General features: G+C 62.8%; 1 protein-coding gene across 4 annotated transcripts; it reads right to left on the bottom strand.

Annotated features, from left to right (window-relative positions):
* Positions 1 to 2,860: 2,860 nt before the first annotated feature.
* RNF44 (ring finger protein 44) lies at positions 2,861 to 18,079 on the bottom strand. 4 transcript variants are annotated; one of them, XM_057412055.1, is made up of 11 exons: positions 17,894 to 18,079; positions 6,320 to 6,500; positions 5,756 to 5,972; positions 5,120 to 5,287; positions 4,769 to 4,945; positions 4,406 to 4,567; positions 4,205 to 4,329; positions 3,972 to 4,059; positions 3,649 to 3,770; positions 3,435 to 3,534; positions 2,861 to 3,206 (listed from the first exon to the last, which is right to left on the bottom strand). In XM_057412055.1, exons 2-11 carry the CDS (start codon positions 6,424 to 6,426, stop codon positions 3,144 to 3,146), a joined length of 1,329 nt encoding a protein of 442 aa, XP_057268038.1. In that variant the 5' UTR covers positions 6,427 to 6,500; positions 17,894 to 18,079; the 3' UTR covers positions 2,861 to 3,143. The 4 variants fall into 4 exon arrangements, with proteins under 4 accessions (XP_057268038.1, XP_057268039.1, XP_057268042.1 ...); XM_057412056.1 differs by lacking the exon at positions 17,894 to 18,079 and adding an exon at positions 9,089 to 9,241; XM_057412059.1 differs by lacking the exon at positions 17,894 to 18,079 and having other exon boundaries at positions 5,756 to 5,875; positions 6,320 to 6,461.
* Between the last annotated feature and the right edge of the window lie 747 nt (positions 18,080 to 18,826).

Raw genomic sequence — 18,826 nt, 5'->3', positions numbered from 1 at the left:
CTTAGAGCAGCTCCCAGTGCACAAAGGGACTACAGGAAACCTGGAGAGGGGCTTTGGACAAGGGCCTGTAGGGACAGGGCAAGGGAATGGCTTTAACCTGCCAGAGGGGAGACTGAGATGAGCTCTTAGGCAGAAGCTCTTCCCTGTGAGGGTGCTGAGGCGCTGGCACAGGGTGCCCAGAGAAGCTGTGGCTGCCCCATCCCTGGCAGTGTTCAAGGCCAGACTGGACAGGGCTTGGAGCAACCTGGTCTAATGGAAGGTGTCCCTGCCCTTGGAGCTGAATGAGCTTTAAGGTCCCTTTCAACACAAACTTTTCCACAATTCTATGACCCAGCCACCTCATGCTTCCCCCCCTGGCTCTCCAGGTCTCTCCTCCAAACCCACCCTGGGGCTCTTCCCCCCTAAGCAGAGCATGAGCCCGGCCTCAGCCCTGCAGCCCACAGAGAGACAAGAGCCAGGGCGCAGCGTGTTGGTATACATCATACATTTATTAGTGAATATCCCTCTCAAAATCAGCCACAACATTAAAAAAAATAATGATTGCACTACTTGGTCAAGCAGAACTAGCAACTTTCATTTTAAAAAAAGTACAAATCTGTTAAAAATTTCAATCAGTATAATACACATATATATAATACAACATACTAGTTATGTTAAATGCTACAAAACCAATATGATTCCAATGGAATGGAAAAAAAACAAACACTTTTAGAGCTTTTAAGAACCTTTTTTTTCTATATATTAGCCTTTTTTCAAATACATACATGGGAAAAATGAGGTAACTGTAAAATGTGCAAGTAACAGAGCAAAAAAAATTATATATATATATTTATATATATATATATATATATAAAAACTTTCTAACACAGAACACACGTCCTAGCACCTTCCGGGGAGCCGCGGGGGCCGCGGAGGTCCCACCGGAGGGCCCGGGGACTGGTATAATAGAACAGTAAACAGTCCACTATCCCACCACAGGAAATCATTGGTAAACAGTGGTATCTACAGCGCAGTCAGCAATCACAAACACCCTAAATAATTGTTTTTTTTAGTATTTTTTTTGTCATTTTTTCTTTTTGTTATTTTTTTTTTCTTAAATGATACTTTTAGCTGCTCATTGGAATAAATTCTGCAGCACACGAGCTGTGAGCTTTCGAGTCGCCGTCAAAGGACCGTAAGGCTTTCCTGGCTCCCTGGGCACCACGAGGGCGGGAGGGGAGGAATAGGGGTGGGGGACACGGGGCGTCTCCGGGGGGCACGGGGACTCCTTTGGTTATCAGTCACTGAGTGAGGGATGGGGAGGGGGCCAGGGTCCTGCCCAAGGGGCACCGAGCCCAGCGGTGCCAGTGCCCGCGGCGGAGCTGGTGGCGCCAGGACAGGGCCATCGGCCTCGACGCTCCGCACATGGGGACCGCCAAGGCTGGGGAAGGGAGGCAAGGGGGAGCTGGCCAATAGCGACACACCACCTGCCGCCCCCCCGCACCCGATTGGCTGGGTGGAGACCTGCTGATTGGCGAGAGGCCCCTCTGGACCAATGGCGTGGCAGCGCAGGCAGCACGGTCCCGCTCCCCTCCATGTGCCCCCGGCCTCGCACCCGGCTCCTGCCCGGGGCCAGCCCCGCCGCCGGCCCCCCGCCCCGCGGGGAGCGTCCCCCCGCCACCCTCCCACCCCGTCCCCTTGCACACGCCGCCGCCTCCCGCTCGGAGGGGCGCAGACCCCGCGGGGACGGCCCTGAAAAGTCTCACGGTCCTGCTGTGGCGTTGCGGACATGTGCAGTACAGTGCATGGCAGTATCAGCTGAGCACAAAAACCCCTCTCCCCACCCCCCTCACCCCACAGCCGGCTACACGTAGCCAAGACCACGTTCCAAGCTGGTCAGACATGCATGCATATTTGTGAACATTTACATAGGGCTGGCGTCCGCTCGGAGGCTCCCAGGCGTCAGCAACGCGCGCCGCGAGGGGAGGGCGGCCCTCACGCCACCCCCCCCACCTATCACCCTCCTCACTAAGGAATCATGCAAAACCACGGCAACGCGGGATGGCTGGAGCCTGGCGGCGCCATCTCCCCTGGCCCCACACCGCCCGGCCCCAAACGGTTATGGGGAAGATATGGCAGCGGGGGGGATGCTCACAGCTCCCCCCCACACCGGCTGGGGCAGAGCCAGGGGTAGCACTGAAAATACACCACGAGGTTCTGGATAAACCCCGTCCCGTGGCCCCCGGCCGGGCTCCCCCGCCCCAGCCGCCCAGCCAGCAGGACGGGGCATGGGGCTATTCCAATCTATGGCAGCGGGATAGAGAAACGGCAGCAGGAGCCGCGGGCCAGGCGGACACCTCATGCCCATGGCTGCAAGGATGGGGCTGGGTCTACCCCCTTCAGGCATCATAGGATGCCACGGCCCAGCCCCAGGAGCTGTGCTGGGAATAGAATGAACAGGGAGAGGGGCCAGGGCTGTGCCAGCACCATCCTCCCACTGGCTAAGACCCCAAACGGCCACAACACTCCGGGGCTCCGCTGGGAAGCCGAGGCGGGAGAGGGGCTGCGTGCGGAGCGGGGATGGAGGCGATCCTGCCCCGGCCACACAGCAAGGCTGCTGGTGTCCGACCTCGGCCACCTCCTCTGGCTGCCCCCGGCCCAGCGCTGTGGCTCGGGATGCATCAACCCGCGGCGCTCCCTTCTCTCTCCTCCATGAGCAACGTCGAGGGGAGGAGCCGCTGGGGCAAACGGCCATGGAACCAAAAGCGCGACAGGAAAAGGAAACAGGGAAGGGGGGAAACAACCTACCATTAAAAAAAAAAAGGTGACGAAAGGGAAAAAACGCTAATTCCCTAACGGAGTACAAAGACCTGGAAAGTGATGGAGCAACAATAGCGTCTTTGGAGCGCGGAGGGCACGGCCACGCGCCTCCTGCCTCCAGCACAACACGATTCGGGGCCCCGGGAGCGCAGCCGAGTCCGTGCCCGGCGGGGAGGAGGAGGGCTGGCCGGGAGCCCGGGCTGCTCAATGCTCACCACATCGAGGAGAGGCTTTGGGGAGGGGGGGTAAGCACAGGGTCAGGCCCTAGCAGCGGGCAGCGGCCCCCACCCCTGGCCCGGCGTCCTCGTCCTCTAGCGAATTGTGCGGCTCAGCACCCGCCTGCCTCAGTCCGCATCCCGCTGCACCTCCGACGCATCCGCCCGGCAGATCGGGCACGTGCGGTTTGCCTGTGGGCAGGGAGAGAACAGGGGTGAGTGAATGGATGCCCCACAGTACCAGCAGCACCCAGGCCCCCCCCCTGCACCACCACCACCACAGGCTGGAAACAGCCCCCCACGTTGCCACCTCCCGGGACTGCCTGATCCACCCTGGCACTGCTCCCAGTGCATCCTGTGGGAAATGGCAGAGGCCATGTAAAAGGCACCCCCAGCACCCCAAAAAGGCACGGGCAGTACCTTTAACCATTTGTCGACACACTTGGCGTGGAACTCGTGGTTGCAGGGCAGGACGCGGAGAAGCTGCCGGGCCTCGAAGTCACTGAAGCACACGACGCACCTGGGGGAGGCAGCCATCAGTGCGACCCCACCGTGGTAACACAGCCCCCAACCAACACCAGGCACCCCCGTACCCCCACACCAGGCACCCCGCCTGTGCCCTGGGCTCACTCACAGGGTCTGCTCGGACTGATGGCTCTCGGGGTTGAAGCGGTAGGACGGGAGGTGCTCGATGTCTGCTTTGGTGAGTCCCCGCGGCTTGGCCTCCCCCAGCCGCTCGGCCAGGTTCAGGAGCGCCTGGAGGGACACGCAGAGACTGGCTCAGCTGGGCTCATGCCCCGGCACAGCACCCCTCCAGGCTCTCCCCACCCTGGCAAAGCAATCCCCAAACACCCCCCAGCGCCCCCATCCCACTGCCCCACAGAAAGCTGGAGACAATAGTGGGAACGTCTGGTAGGAGACAGGGAGCTGCTGCATGGCACATGCCTGCCAACGCACCTCGTAATTCTCCATCTCCACATCATCCACGTCCAGGTCCAGGCTGATCGTGGGTCCCACGGCTGTCGGCGACACAGGAAGCATAGAGCTGGGGTGGGCAGGACAGTGTGATCAGTGTGGAGCCACAAACCCCAACCTCCTCTCTGGCATGCCCAGAGCCACCTGTGCCAATGCCATGCCACTGTGTCCCCCATCCTGACCCCCATGCCCACTTGTATCCCCCCAGTACTCACAGGAAATAGGGCAGGAAGCTCGGGTAGTACGGGGGGGGCGGCGGAGGGGGCGGCGGAGGGGGCAGCGCCTGCTGCAGCCGGTACCGCTGGGTGTTCAGCCGCCGGGGCATCATGTGGGGGTATGGCTGCAGAGAGATAGGGTGCTCAGCGCCGTGCCAGCCCCACGGCGTCCCCCCACCCCTCCACAGGACAGGCACTCACCACGCCGAATGGCAGTTCTTGGTGCAGCGGGTCGTGGGGGAGGTAATGCAGCGGCACGGAGGGGGACAGCGTGGGAGCATGGTGGGACGGAGGGTATGTGAAGCCCGCGATGGGGTGCTGCTCCCCTCGCAGGTCCACGTCATTGTCTATCCTCTGCAGAGGCTGTGGGGAAAACAGTCAGGATGGGGAAAGTGTCCCAAATACACTGCCCCAGCATTAGCAGGACAGAGGCACGATGGGCATCCCACCCATCACCCCAACTCAGACCCATGGCAGCTGCAGAAGGACAAAGCCCCCCAAGGTGGTCTTTGCTGGGCCACAGGGTGGATTGTGTCCCCAGCCCATACCCGCACCCCAACTCACCATACGCGGATGCTGGGCTTGGAGAGGTACAAACTGCCCCAGGGGGGCCATGTGGGGCGGCTGGTGGGGGGGCACTGGCGGTGGTGGGGGGTGCAGTATGTAATGGTCGCTGGAGATGATGGGGGGGAATGTCTGGTAGGAGACGGGAAGCTGTTGCATGGCACATGCCTGGATCAGCTGATGGAGGGAAGAGAAAAACAGAGGTCAGACACCACTGTGAGCACGGCTGCCCCCTCCCCAGAGCCTCCCGTGCCCCCAGAGCCTTGCACTCTGCTGGGGTTGGGTCCCCATGCGACCTCTGGGCACCCACAGCCCAGGCTGTCCCCTGCGGGTGTCCGCACTGTCACTCACCGGGGGTGGGAGGCAGCAGAGCGGGTAGTGCTGTCCACTGAACATCACTGAGCATGCTGGGAGCTGCTGGGTGCTGCACCCAGGGATGTGCTGGCCGGCGTGGATGGGGAAGCCTTGCGTCGTGACGGTGGTAACCGTGTAGGAGAGAGGGACAGGTCCCTGGTGCACCTGAGGACAAAGCGCCGAGGGCATAGTCAGGGTACAGCCACAGATGAGCTGTCTTCATCCTGGCAGCAGGATGCTGAGCACCTGGCACTAGGGCACAACCACCCAGCACCACTGTCCCAAGGTGTGCCCAGAGGAGGGCAACTCAATGCAGGCTGTGTTCGAGGTGGGTTTTGTACCCCTCTTAGCTCCCCATGGCTTCCAACCCAGCACTGCCACCGTGGATGAGGGTGACAGTTGTGGCATGAACACTATGAGAGGACAGTCTCCAGCCCCTGGGAGCAGGGACCAACCTGGGTACACCCAAACTGGCAGAGGGAGCCCAGGGTTTAACCGCTTGCCGGACACTTGGCAGCTTCAGAGCTGGGTGCTCCCAGCAGCAACCGACCATCCTGATGGGACCTTCTGTTGGGACCACTGCCCCGGGGCCACCAGAAGGCCACATTTGGGACTGGGGGCTGCTGCACGTACCTGGTCATGCAGATCCACCATGAATGGGTTCTGGTGGGGCGGGTGAGCGGCCGGGTGAAGCATTCGTGGCGGCGTGCTGGGGAGAGCGTATGCGCGGAGCTCATCTACAGGGCCGTGCGGCTGCTGGGGGAAGGCAGGGTGCAGCTGGGGCTCATCCTGGCCCAGCAGGGCTGCCAGAGGTCGTTCGCGTCGTCCCCACTGACGCCTGGCAGGGGGGCTGCGGGGCCACCGCGGGAGAGAAACAGAGCAGGAGTGACCCCCCGGGCCAGGGGCACCACAGCCCCGGGCAGGGTGGCCGCAGGTGGGTCAGTGACAGCTCGGCTCCTGGGGTGAGGTGCTGAGGGCATCGAGCTCCAGAACCGGCTCATCTGATCATCCTGCACATGTCCGCAGCACAAAAGGGATCTCTGCTCCCCAGGGACCCATCGGCCGGGCCAGGAGAATGTGCTTCCCTGTCACAGAGTCCCCCCAAGACCCCCAGGAACCAGTGCCTTGCCCCAGCAGATACACGGAACCATCCCCGTGCCCCCACACCCATGGGTGACAGGGCCCCGCACCCCGTACCTTCGCCGGAGGTGGTCGGGGCTGCTGCAGGGTCCCCCCGAGAAACGACGCTGGTTAAAAGGGGCAGAGGGTGGCCGCCTATTCACTGCCAGTTCCCATGGTCGCATTGGTGACGTCGGGAAGCGGATGGGCACTCGGGACCTCAGGTTCCAGGCAGGGCGAGACACCAGCACCTTGGATCCTGCAAGAAGGTCACTGGGTCATGCCAACCCTAGGGCTGCGGGAGCCCCATATCCTTCCCAGGCCTGGGTACTGCAGCCCACTCCCCACTGCTTTCTTTGGGAAAGGGAAGTGAGGCCGGGGCAGTGCGATGGTGCCATGGATGTGCTGGAGCTGCAGCACACCTGGCTCCTGCCTGTGCCACCTCCACACTGGGAGCCAGGAGCCCTTCCCGTGCCCAGTACTGCCACCCGCACAAGTGACTCTGGGGCACTCCAGTGTCACTGCCCCTGCATGGCTCAGCCTGATGTTTCCTCCAATGGGGATAGCAATGCCAATGAAAGCTTCTGCTGCTTGGGCACCTAAACCTTCGCCCACCCTATCTCCTGGGGGTGGATGCCACCCTTAAGGGCGTTAGGAAGAGCCTGTCTACCCCCGCATTTACTATCCCCCCCACTGCAAGGCCAAAGCCACCCCCCATGCAAGACACAGACACTGAATGAGAGAGAAGCACTGTTTCCTGCAAGCAACGAAGGGCCCTGTAGCTGCAGCAGTATTCCAGGCTGCTCGCCGGCACACAAGGAACCTGAACCACGGCAGGAGCTGGAGTCCAGCATATGCTTGGCCAAGCCAGGCTCCAGTGCTGCTCTAGGGGCTGCTCTCCCTTGCTGGGCTTTGGAGCTTGCTGCTCCAGACTGATGCTGCTACCCCAGTGACAGGCACAGGCGGACAGCGGGGCTCACGGCTCTGCTCTGGCTCAGTCTGCCCATGTCAACTCTGCTGCATCCAGGACAGAACCACACATCCCCATGGAGGGGGCACAGGGACAGGCTGCACCTAGAGCTGGGCAGGCAGCCCTGCTCCCCTGCCAGCCCCACCGGCAGGGGTCAGTGGGCACACAGCCCCAGGCCCTGCCTCACAGCCCCTCCTGCCCCCAGCCTGGCCTGTGTCCCCAGGCCACACAGGTCCACCCCCAGCCCCAGGGAAGCCTGGCACTGCACATGGGACACATCTGCATGGGGAGGCTGCGCTGCCCCATGTGTCCAACCCCCCCCCAGGCATCCTCCTGCTGCTCCCCTGCCAGCACCCCTTGACCTCCACAGCCACGGCCTTGGCACTGCAGTCCACACACCCCTAAATCCTGCTCGCCTGCAGGCTGCTGGTGCCCTCCCAAAGCAGCTCCTTCAGATCCACATCCTGTTCCTCAGTGCACATGACAGAGTCACACCAGGGCCAGGAAGGGCACTCTGAGCCCAGGGAGTGCTGCTCAGCCCCATGAGGAAGCTGGGGGGTCTCAGCCCAGCAGGGAGAAGCCACATCTGGGTGACATGCATCACACCAAGCATGGCAGAAAGTCACCGGAGTGAGCCCTGTGCCACACAGAGGGGTCTCAACCTCACACCCACCTACCAAACCATGCTTAAAGCTGAAAGCAGATTCTTCTCTGTTATTTTGGAGGGGGACCCCAAAACCCACAAGCTGAGCCCCCCAGAAACCTGCCTGGGATGCTGCTGGGGAAGGGGCCACACTCACGGATCGGGTTTGCCCCACAGGTGCTTTATTTTGCCCCCAAACTCCTGTCCATGTGCCCTGTGCCAGCAGCTGGGGCCGAGTTGTTGCAGCGGTGCTCCAGGGTTAACCCCGCTCCCCGGGAGCCTCCGAGGTGCTGCTGCTTCAGTTCCACATCCTCACAGAGCACACGTGGTACCAGGGCACCTTCCAGACCAGACATCACAATGATGGGCTCGGGGACGGGAAGTGCCTCTCTCCACACAGGACACATTAAAGCCATGCAGGGGGTCCCAACACGGCACCCCGAGCACACGGTCCCCGCCGGTGGGACACCCCCGACTCGCGGGACGGGGGTGGCTCGGCACCGTCCTGCCCCAACCCGCACCCACATGGCGCACACCCGGCTCCCGCCTTGCACCCGCAGCCACCCCAGGCAGCGGCACCGCGGCCCCGGAGCGAAGGGGACCGCTCGGTGCGGCGGGGGGCGAGGCGGCTCCCGGGCCCTGCCGAGAACAAAGTTAGCAGCGCGCCAGCGCTCACGCCCGGTGCCATCTGCTCGGGCAGCACCGGGCTCCGGGGGAGCCGCCCGCCCCGCCGCCGCCTCTCCAAGGGTCCTGCCGCCCGGTACACCCCGTCGCCGGCTCCGTCCGTGCACCCCGGGCTCCCCCGCACCTCCTTTCCCCGCCAACACCCCCGGGAGCGGGGTCTCCGCTGGCCTCGCCGCACCGGCAGCCCCCCTGAGGGCCGGGACTCTCCGCTGCCCCGACCCCAGCCCCGCCGGTCTCCGGGACGGCGGCACATCCCGGAGCCACCCGACGGGCGCAGCAGCCCGCCGGGGCACCGCAGCCAGCAGCACCCCAGCGCTCAGCCCCGCCGCGGGTGCAGTGCCCGGCCGGCAGCCCGCGCCCCCCGCCGCAGCAGCGGAGCCCCGCCGGTGCCGGGCCGGGAGCTGTGGCTTTAAGAGCGGCCGCTCCGGGGCCATGTGCTCGGCGCCAAACAAAAGCAATAACAAAGGCGGCCGCCGGGCCCCGCTGCCGCCGCCCGGGGCAGGTGCCGCCGCGGTTCCCAAGGTAGGTCCCCGCCGCCGCCCGCACCTACCTGCACCGATGGCCTGGGCCGCAGCTCCGGTGCCGCTGCGGCGCCCCCGCCCCCTCTTGCCGCTCTTTGTTCACCGACGCCGGGCCCGGGCCGGCCCCCCCCCCCCCCCCCTCCCCGCCGCCGGCCCTCCCTCCCCTCCCACCCTCCCTCCCGCCCGCCTCCCGCCGGGCCGGCCCCCTCCCCGCCGCCGCTGTTTCCGGTGCCTCTTTGTTTTCCGCGGCGGGGCCACCGTGGCGGGGCCGGGGCAGGCGCGGCGGGGCCGGGGGTCGCGGGGGTGCCTGTCCCTTTAAGAACCGGCGGCGGTAGCGGAACGCACCGGACCGAAGTCACAACACTCGGAGGCCCCGGGGGCGCGCGCGAGGCTGGCGGGGGGGGGGGGGGGGGGGGGGTGGGGAGGATGGGGGGGGGGGGGGGAAAGGCGGTGCGCGCGCTCCCCACGTGACCAGGCGTGTCACGCTCCGCAGCCATCTTGGAAGCGCGGGGCCGGGCCGCCACGCGGGGCAGCGCCGGGCTCCCCCCCCCCCCCGGGGGGGCGGTGTCTTAGCAACGGTCTCCATGGAGAGGGGGCCCGTAGCAACGGGGCCGGCCCCGCAGGACCGACCCGCACCGCGCACCGGCCCCGGTACCGGGCGCGCCGCCTCACCCCGCTGGGACGGGCACCGCGGGGGCCCCTTACCTGCGGTCCGTCCCGCCGCTGCCATCGCTCCCGGCCCACTAGGTCTCAGCAGCTCCGTGAGCCCGGTGCGCCATGGGGACAGCAGCACCGTGTGCCCGGGCAGCCCATGCCATGCTCCTGCTGCCAGGTGGGTGGGAAAGCCGGGGCAAGGGGGAAGGTGAAGGCAGGATCTCGGCTCCCCATCACCCTCCTCACCGGCATGGGAGCATGGAGAAGCTGTCCCCATCCCACCCAGCACACTGAGACCTCGCCTGCACCCACCGCCTGCCAGGCACACGCAGCTCTCCCACGGTATCTCCACACAGTTCAAGCTTCCAGGCACCAAAAAAGCCCCTTTTGCTTCAGAAAAGCCTCCCGCTCTCTCCCCTCGACTAAACAAAGAGCAGGAACCCCTCAGAGCATCCCCTCCAAGCGAGCAGAGCAACGCCGGGAGCTGCACACCGAGGCTGTGCCCCCGGCAAGACCGCTCATCCCCAGTCCAACCCCTGCGCTGAGGAGAGCACATCGCAGCGGCTCTGCCGAGAACCAGATGCTGCATCCAAGGCAAACTTCCCCGTGTTAAAACGCACACTTAGAAATTCCCAGGTAGGCGAGCGAGCCAGCCGGCAACCCTGATGTAATGCCTATAAACCAGCCCTCCCCTGACAGCTGGGCTTTAAAGTGCTAACAACCGAAAGGGAGCTAATTAATTTGTAACATCACCCCTTTCAAAGAAAACCTCAGATCCCTGGCAACAATTTAATGATTCAGCAGGCTCATCATTGCCATGAACAGTAGGAGTCTGGTTTGCCCTATCCCAACCCCGTGCCCAGCTCTATATGCCACGATTGCCAACAGCACCACAGCCAACTGCTTCTATCCCCCGGGTAGGGTCACACAAGACAGGAAAGCAGCATACCAGGGTATCATGCAGACCTATGATGGGGTCCAGAGCCATGTGCACCATAGGCGAAAACAGCCAAAGGACTCAATCAGCCCACACCTGAACAATCACCCTGAATGTCTGCACCACTACAGCCTCTTCGCTTCAAGAGCTTGGAATTGGAGGGAAACAGCACTCTGCACTTTGACCTTGTCACTATTTGCAGGCAGAGGCAAGCACTGCACCTTTGCAAGCCTACCAGGACATGGTCTGATCCTGGGCAAAGCACCATCAGCAGGCAGAGGCCATAGATGGTGGATGTCCGAGCAGACACTCCTTCCAGACCCACTCCAGCATCACCAGCTCCCCCATGGCCAGCAGCTATTGATGGCTTCGGGATGGCGGCAGGAGAAAGCCATCAGTGGCGCACGGCTCACCTCCCTGTGCTCCCTGCCCAGCCAGGCTGCACAGTCCCAGTGGCAAAGCCAGGTCCAGCCACACCATGTGCAGCCATGCCGAGCCTGCCTTGCCAGCTCCAGTGAGGACGGGGCACCGCACATCCAGCCACAGGGCTACAGCATGTGGGAAGGGTCAGCTCACATGCTCTCAAGAACAGCCACCAGCATCACACGGCCCTAGGTCTGGGATCTCTGGCTGGAAGAGCCGTGTTAGGAGCCCACGTGATGCCCCTCTGATGCTACACCAATACAGCAGCACTGGCCAGTGCTTCTAAGCCAGCACAAGGGGTCCCCAGTCCAGCTACCAAAACCTGTGACACCCCAAGTGAGCAGAACCTCCCATGCCAGACGGCCTTAGAAAGCTCTCGACTTGCAAGGGCTGCTCAAGCTGAATCTGCCTGCTCTGCAGCCAACGGGCAGCCCATCCTTTCCCTCATGAGAGCCAGGGGCCAGCAGGATCGAAGCCTCCCGAGCCCAGGCTCTTTAAGACACCATCTGCTGCCACAGACATGTCGCCTCCCCTGCCCCATATATAGGTCAGGTCTGTCACAGGATTAGCTGGGGTGATTCGAGTGGTGCGAGCACGGTTCTCACTGGAGGTATGCTCTGCCCCATCCTCTCCCCAACAACCAGCATGCCACAGCTCACCTCCATGTTCTCCCCAGCCTTTTCCCAAGTCCAGGGAGAGCAAGAGGCCCTAGATCCTCCCCTCCCCAGTGCCTTGAAAACAAGTGGGAAGAAAGCAGCACCAAGAACTGGTGCAGGGGAGAGCAGAAGAAATGTCCCTGCTCTGCCCAAGGCCACCAGGGTCCATGGGACACCGCAACATGAGCAGGTAGCACAGGGTGAAGCGGGGGGGTGAGGCTCTCCCTCCCTGCGCCGCACAGCCCCGAGCAGCCGAGGCAGGACGCCTCTGCCGCGATCACACGCCTCCCACTGCCACCCCCGGGCTGACAGCACTCCCATCAAACGCCTCCAGCCACACACACGTGGAGGATGCTGACATGAGGAGCGAGTAGCTGCACAGGCAGCGGAACTGATAACGCCCAGTTTCCTGTCGATCTCTCCCACGTGGATTCTCTGATGTCTAATAGCATGGCTGAGCTGCACTGCAGAGGGAGAACTAGCAGCATCTTCCTCCACAAGAACCAAAATGTATAGCAAGCCAAGACCTTTGAGACACATACCACACCTGACACCATCCAGCTAGTTCAAAGCAGAAAGGAGAAGACTCACAAACAAACACTAAGCTTGCACAATCCTTCATTTCCTCAAGACAGGGTAAATAATCTGCAGAGTTATCTCCACCTTCCTTTGTTTGCCCTAGAAACACTAGCACTACCTGAATAGCATGACCAGAAGGCTGCTGGTGCAGCAGCCGGGCCCAGCTCAGGTCCCTCTGTAGCTCAGTGGCATCAAGCAATGGGTTATGTCCTCTGCTCTCCTGGATGGACTCTTCTCCCCCTGTAACTGCGCATGAACCATGCTCACCTCTGTCTGTCCCAGCATCCTGCAGCAGTCAGTTCCACAGCTCAGCTGCATGGGGGGGGGGGGGGGGGGGGGCGGAGAAAAGCAAATGCTGCCATGTCCGTCCCCAACCTGTTGCCTGGGCAGCCTCCCTGGTCCTCCCCTTCCTTCCTACCACAAGACACCACAGTTCAGGACTCCATCCTCCTTTGCCCTTCATGTTTTAGTTCTCCTTTCATACACCTCTTTCCTAAAACAGACCTAAATCTCTCCTTGAGCACAGCCAACCCAGGCAGCAGGGATTTAGCCCCTTCCCTCTCCCCAGACAGCATCCCTGGATGTCCCCAGCTCACCTGTCACCGCTCCACAAGCATCCTGAGTCCAGCCCACTCTCCACATGCTGTGGACTGTGTTAGCATCTGCCAAGCAAGCAGCGAGGGCAGGAGGGGCTGGGCTGCAGACACCTTCCCCGCTGCTCCGCAGGCTGGGCTCAGGCAGAGCAGCAGTGGCTGGAGTGGTGGCTCCAGGGAAAGGATACGGCAGAGCCAGAAGTTGGTGGACAGTGAGGAGCAATTTCATTACTGCTCAGTAACACGAAGCTTCTCTTGGAAGTGCCAGTGACAGTCAGGAAGTTGGGCTGGGTGTTTTGGTTTGCATTTTATGAAGCCTGCAGGGACACTGACAACCTGCAACGAGCATTCTCACAAAGGAACTCAGAGAAATTCCTGATTTCCAGCAACCATTTACCCTCTTTTGTCCTTAATATGAAATTTACCAACAGGCTGCTTACCAGATGCACCGAAACAGGCAGTGACCACAGCCTTAAGCATGAAGGAGGCTCGCTGCAATACCTCCCCAGTCCATCACCCACAGAGAACCCCACACCAGTGCCTGGGGATGGTTTTACGAGCAAAAAAATGACTTCCAAGCTGACAGCCCCTGTGCATAAAGCGCAACTGTGCGGTGACAGCAGAGCAGCCTGGGGCAAAGGAGCTGGCTGACCTCTGCTACAGCTCTCCACGGCAGATCTTTATTGTTCACCACTTCCCCAAAGCACAGGCATGGACAGAAAAGCAACTAAGACACTCGGCTCAAAATGCAAACGCAGCCAGAGAGCCCCAGCAGCACAGCAGGAAAAAGACAACCTGCCCGAGGGGACCGCGGCTCAGCGCTGCCAGGCTGAGGGGACGAAAGACCAGAGCACGAGCCCTCCCTTCCCAGAGGTGACAGCAAGAGGTGCTGGAGCCCTTGGCACCACCACACAGGCTCACCTGAAAGGAAGCAGCTGCTAACATACACCACTGCAGGCCATGGTTGAGCTGAAATCCCTTGTCCTGCTTCCCAGGGTAGCCAAGGAAAGCCCACAGCCACATCTCCACAGCCAGCAAGGCCAGGTCTCCAGGGACCAGGCTGCAGCCAGAAAATAGTATTCCCAAGGCCTGTCACGAGTGCTGCTTGCTGAGGACACTGCTCGCCTTACCCTTTGCCATGCACACAGCTGGAAAGGGTAAGTGCCCCGGGGTGAATCTGCTGCTGAGAGAGCAGGCAGGCTGACTACCCCCAGCACCCCTGTGAGCTGCCAGCATGGACCCACACTGTTCCTGTCCAGAACTGACCTGGAGCCACCCAACATTCTCATGCAGCTCTGTGACCACAGGGCTCAGGGACTCGCTCTCCCAAATTCCTGCCACGCCAATGTCAGAGGGCTCTGGGAGAGCACCAGCAGCTTCCTCAATAATTTAGCAGCCTCTGAACACATCAGACTGACACCCCATGGACTACATGCAGACCCCTTGGCCAACCATTTCCCTGCACTGGGCTGGTGTTAAACCATGTTTCTCCAGCTCACCCCAAGCAGGGAGCCGAGGGATGGTGGGAAAACACCATGGACCAGCTCCTCAATTCAGAGATTAAAACCCAAAAGCATCCAAAAGCTCCACGCTCTCCTGCCAACCCCAGCAGCACCTCCCCAGCTGTGCCCTGCAGCCTCACGTGACGGTGAAGTGGATGCATACAGTAGGAGTGCTGGAGTGACAGTGTTAGAGCTTGTGTCCGACACACAGCAAATCCCAGCGAATCCCAGCTCTCATTCACAAACCCCACACGCTCTGCGCAGGTACCAAGAGTTCAGTGCCCACAGCCCCAGGGAAAGCACACCTGGATGGAGACAGCCCAGCGAGCACGGGGCTCCTGGACACGCCAGTGTCCACCAGCACAAGGCCCACACCAAGCCCTAGCTATGAGGAGAGCTCTTCCTACAGAGGCCCCTGCTCAGCTGGGAGCCCACCTCCCCAGCACCAGTCCCTCTGCTATATGAGCACTGAGGACACAGGGACACCTGGCAGGACAAGCAGGACTTCACCCCCTCCTGCTCTGCTCCCAGTGACTTCACTCCCCACCACGGCCCTGGGGTGACAGGACTTCACCAGCCCTGCAGACACCTGGAAGAAGTGCTGGGAGCTGAAGCACAGGCCCCACCTGCCAGCTGCTATTTCATTCCTCTAACAGGTCCATAAACCAGGGATAATTAAATCTCCCCTAAACTCTCTTCCATTTAAAATAAAAATCTATAGTCCCTATTTCATTAGCTGCCTCTGGGTTTTACAGCTTGATCAATGCCCCTCACAGAGTCCCCAGTCCCAGGCAGGCAGACACAAACACACAGCAGGCAGCTTCCACCACGCGAATCAATGGGCACTCACAAAGTCTCCTCTCCTCGTCCTTTGTTTCTCATGCATCAGAAGGGACCCACACAGCACAGCAGGTAGGGACAGCGTGTTTCACTGTTCCAGGGAACACTGCTGCCATGTGTGGTGGCTTCAGAGGTCAGATTTAGCACCTGGCAAGAGCTGAAGCAGTGGTGATGCTTCCCCTCTAGTGAAAGGAGGGCCCAGCATGAAGCCCCAAAAACACAGCCATGACCCTAAAGGTGAGGCAGCACATGGGCTGGGAGACACCTCTCCACTCACTCCAAGGTGAGGAGGGACAAGGCTCAGCTCTTGCAGCCCCTCTACAAGCATCACTGGGAACCCAGAGCATTCACCACCATTCCTACCTCCCCACTCCCAAGCACACACCATTTCCTGCCCTTCCCAGCTCTCCACTGCTGCCCTGCCACTCACCGCCTTGTCCCCGCCAGTGTGCCAGGCCGGTGGCTATAGCAGCCAGGGCTCCAGATGGTCCTCACCACCCCTACAAGGCTCTCCCTCCGCTGCAGCGGGGAGCTTCCAGCTCCTGGCAGCAGATGGAGGGACCACAGCAGCAGCAAGAGCTGCACAGGCAGCGGCCAGGCAGAGCACCTGCCTGCCCACAGAGTGGAGCTCAGCACACTGGGTCAACACCCATCACACCAACTCTCTCTGCTACAGACACACATGTCTCCCTCCCACCTTTGCTCAGACAGAAAGGGCAAGATCCCTGTCTGCTGGTGCCAGGACACTTTGCAGGGGCAGTCCCACAATGCCAGTGACAGGCAGACCACACGACCTGGGCCTGAGCCCTCATCTAAACCAACCCGCCTGTAGGCAGGCTAGCACGCTGGTACCATTCCAGGATCATCGCTATGATGCAGGAATTAGCCACTAGCCAGAGCACTGAGCTCCAAGCAAGGCTGGGGTGGACAAAGCCACACCACCCCTCTGCAACTGTGTGCAGGGCAGCGTGCAGGGGGGTGAGAGCAGAGCCTCTCAATCACATCCAGGTGGCTCCCACCTCACCTCCGGTGGCCATACCTGCCCCAGCTCTACTGCCCAATGTGGAGGGGCGCAGAGGGATGCTGAGGGACCGCAGTTCACCTTCTAAACCAAACCCACTGCCCCAGGGACGTGACGCTGCACAGCATGGTTCCCACTGCCGGGCCAGCCTCGAAGCAATCACCCATAGGTGACAAACAAAGGCACCCAGCAGGCGCTCTGCATTAGCAGTATTTTTAGACACCACTGTGGAGCCGGCCTTATTATTTTCATTGCAACGTGCATAATTACCCACCATGCACCGCAGTGACATCAGACGCAGCTCCCCTCCGACCACCGCCACGGCCGGCGCCCGCTGCTCCTCTGGGGCTCTGGGCCCTGGGGATTGACCTCTTTCCCCCGGGCTTTGCCCTGCGCATCTCCCCAGGGTGGGAGTCAGGGTCCTGGGGAGCCCGAGCCGGCAGCAGAGCAGAAGCGGGTGAAGGTGGCAAAGGAACCGAGTGAGGCAGTGACACAGGACAGTGGGGAGGGAGCACAGGGACACGCTCCAGAGCTGCAGACACGCACACCAGCTGTGCTGGAGCACGGGGCCATGCAGAGCTTGTGGCCGAGATGCCAGCACAAAACCGAGCCACACTCGTGAGAAGAGGGACTGTCCCCATCTGGAGGGACAGCACCAGCCTGGCCACAGGCTGCCCGCCGGGCTCAACCTCTGCCCAGGAAAGCAAACCCTGGAGCACACCCCAGCTGCCCACAGCCCTGCCCCATGCATCCTCTGCAGGACCCGGCTGCTGCGGCCCCACACAGGGGTCCCCCCTGTCCCATGGCCTCGGTGCCCCTCCACCCCTTGTCGCTCGGGCTCATCCCTTTCCTACCTCTTCCCCGTGTACAACTTCCTGCAGAGTTTGGCCACTTCCCCTCCCGCACGCCCGGGGTCTCGCCCCGAGCCCGGCCCTGTCCACCGAACCCGGGGCAGGCTGGGGGGCCTGGGGCTCCGGCAGCGGCGGACGGGGCACCCGGGGCCGCAGAACCGGCCTCGGCCGGAGCCACCGGCTCAGGCCCGGCCGGTGAACGCGGGAGGCCCCCGAGATGGGGCTACGGCCAGGGCAACCCCCGCTCTGCTGGCAAGGCCCCGAGGGGCGGCAAGGCTCCGGTTCCGCCGCCCTGCCCGATGTCCTAGGCAGCCGCCTCCCAGAAGGGGCTCCCCGAGAACCGGGGACTCCTCCCACCGCCGTGCGCCTGCCGGTGCATAGGGCCCGGCTGCCCTTTACGGCGCCGGTGCCCCACTCAGCCATCACCCCCCCACACACCGAGGGCTGAGCTAGGCCCCGGCCCCGGCTCACCGGACCCCGCCTGCCCCGGCCATCCGCCCCCTCCGAGCCTCCGCACCGGAGCCCGCCGCGCACCGGGCCCCACTCGCTGCTCCGCCCGCCGCAGTGGGCTTCGCAGCCTCGAGCATCCGCCCCCCTCGCACCGGCCCCTGCCCGCTGCCCTCCCCCGGTGCGCCGGGGTCGGGCTTCGCACCCTTCCGCACCAGCTCTACCCTGCTCCTCCCGCAAGCCCCAGGCCCTACCCGCCGCCTATTTCCCGGTGCACCGGCCCTGCCCCGCGCAGCCTAGGCCTGCGGCCGCCGCCTCACCCCAAACCTACCGGCGGCGCTTCCCTCGGCGTTCGCGGGCCGCTCGGTGCCTGCCGCGGCCCTGCCCGCCGCTCAGCCCGCTCGCATGGCGCGGCGGCCGGGCCCGCCGGGCTCGGTGTCCGTCCCGGTGCCGGCGCCGCTCCCGCTCCGGCCTCAGCCCCGCCTCATGGCGCCCCCGCGCCCGCCGCCCCGATGGAACCGGCCGCACCGATGGGCGCCCGCCCCGCTCCGCCGTACTGCGGCCAAGAGCGGCGCCACCCGAACCGCGCGGCCGTAATGCTCCGAGCGGCAGCGCACAGCAACGCGCCGAGCCGTGCTGTGCTGAGCAGAGCCGTGCTGAGCCGAGCCAAACCAAGCTGTGCCGAGCCGTGCCGTGCTGAGCCGTGCCGTGCCGAGCTGAGCCGTGCTGAGCCGTGCCGTGCCGAGCCGTGCCGTGCCGAGCTGAGCCGTGCCGAGCCGTGCCGTGCCGAGCCGTGCCGTGCTGAGCTGAGCCGTGCCGAGCCATGCCGTGCCGTGCTGAGCCGTGCCGTGCTGAGCTGAGCCGTGCCGTGCTGAGCTGAGCCGTGCTGAGCTGAGCCATGCCAAGAAGTGTAAAGCCGAACCGGGCTGGGCCAGGTCATGCTGGGGAAGATGTCCCAGGACAGCCCGCGGGGGTACCCCGGGACAGACAGGGGCAGTGCGCAAGGGGGTGTCCAGCGCCATCACCGGGAGGCTCAGAGGCCTCCCCTGTCATCATGAGACAGCCCTGAGGGGCTCCAGGGGTATCCCCAGCAGCTAATGGGGTGTCTGTGGGGTGTCCCAGGGCAGCCTTCACACAGGCTGGGAGATCCTGGAGCAGTCCTGGAGGGGCTTGCTGGCACAGGGTGCCAGGCTGGCCCCCTGTACCCTTTCTCCAGGGGGTGCCTGACCCAGTAGTGAGGTGAGATGGGGACCTCGGAGCATGC

This window comes from Pezoporus wallicus, unplaced genomic scaffold (assembly GCF_028554395.1).
Source record: "Pezoporus wallicus isolate ANWC-B61680 ecotype Strahan unplaced genomic scaffold, APGP_CSIRO_Pwel_v1 contig_6354, whole genome shotgun sequence".
In the NCBI taxonomy this organism is placed as follows: domain Eukaryota; kingdom Metazoa; phylum Chordata; class Aves; order Psittaciformes; family Psittacidae; genus Pezoporus; species Pezoporus wallicus.
This window is presented reverse-complemented; position numbering and strand designations above follow the sequence as displayed.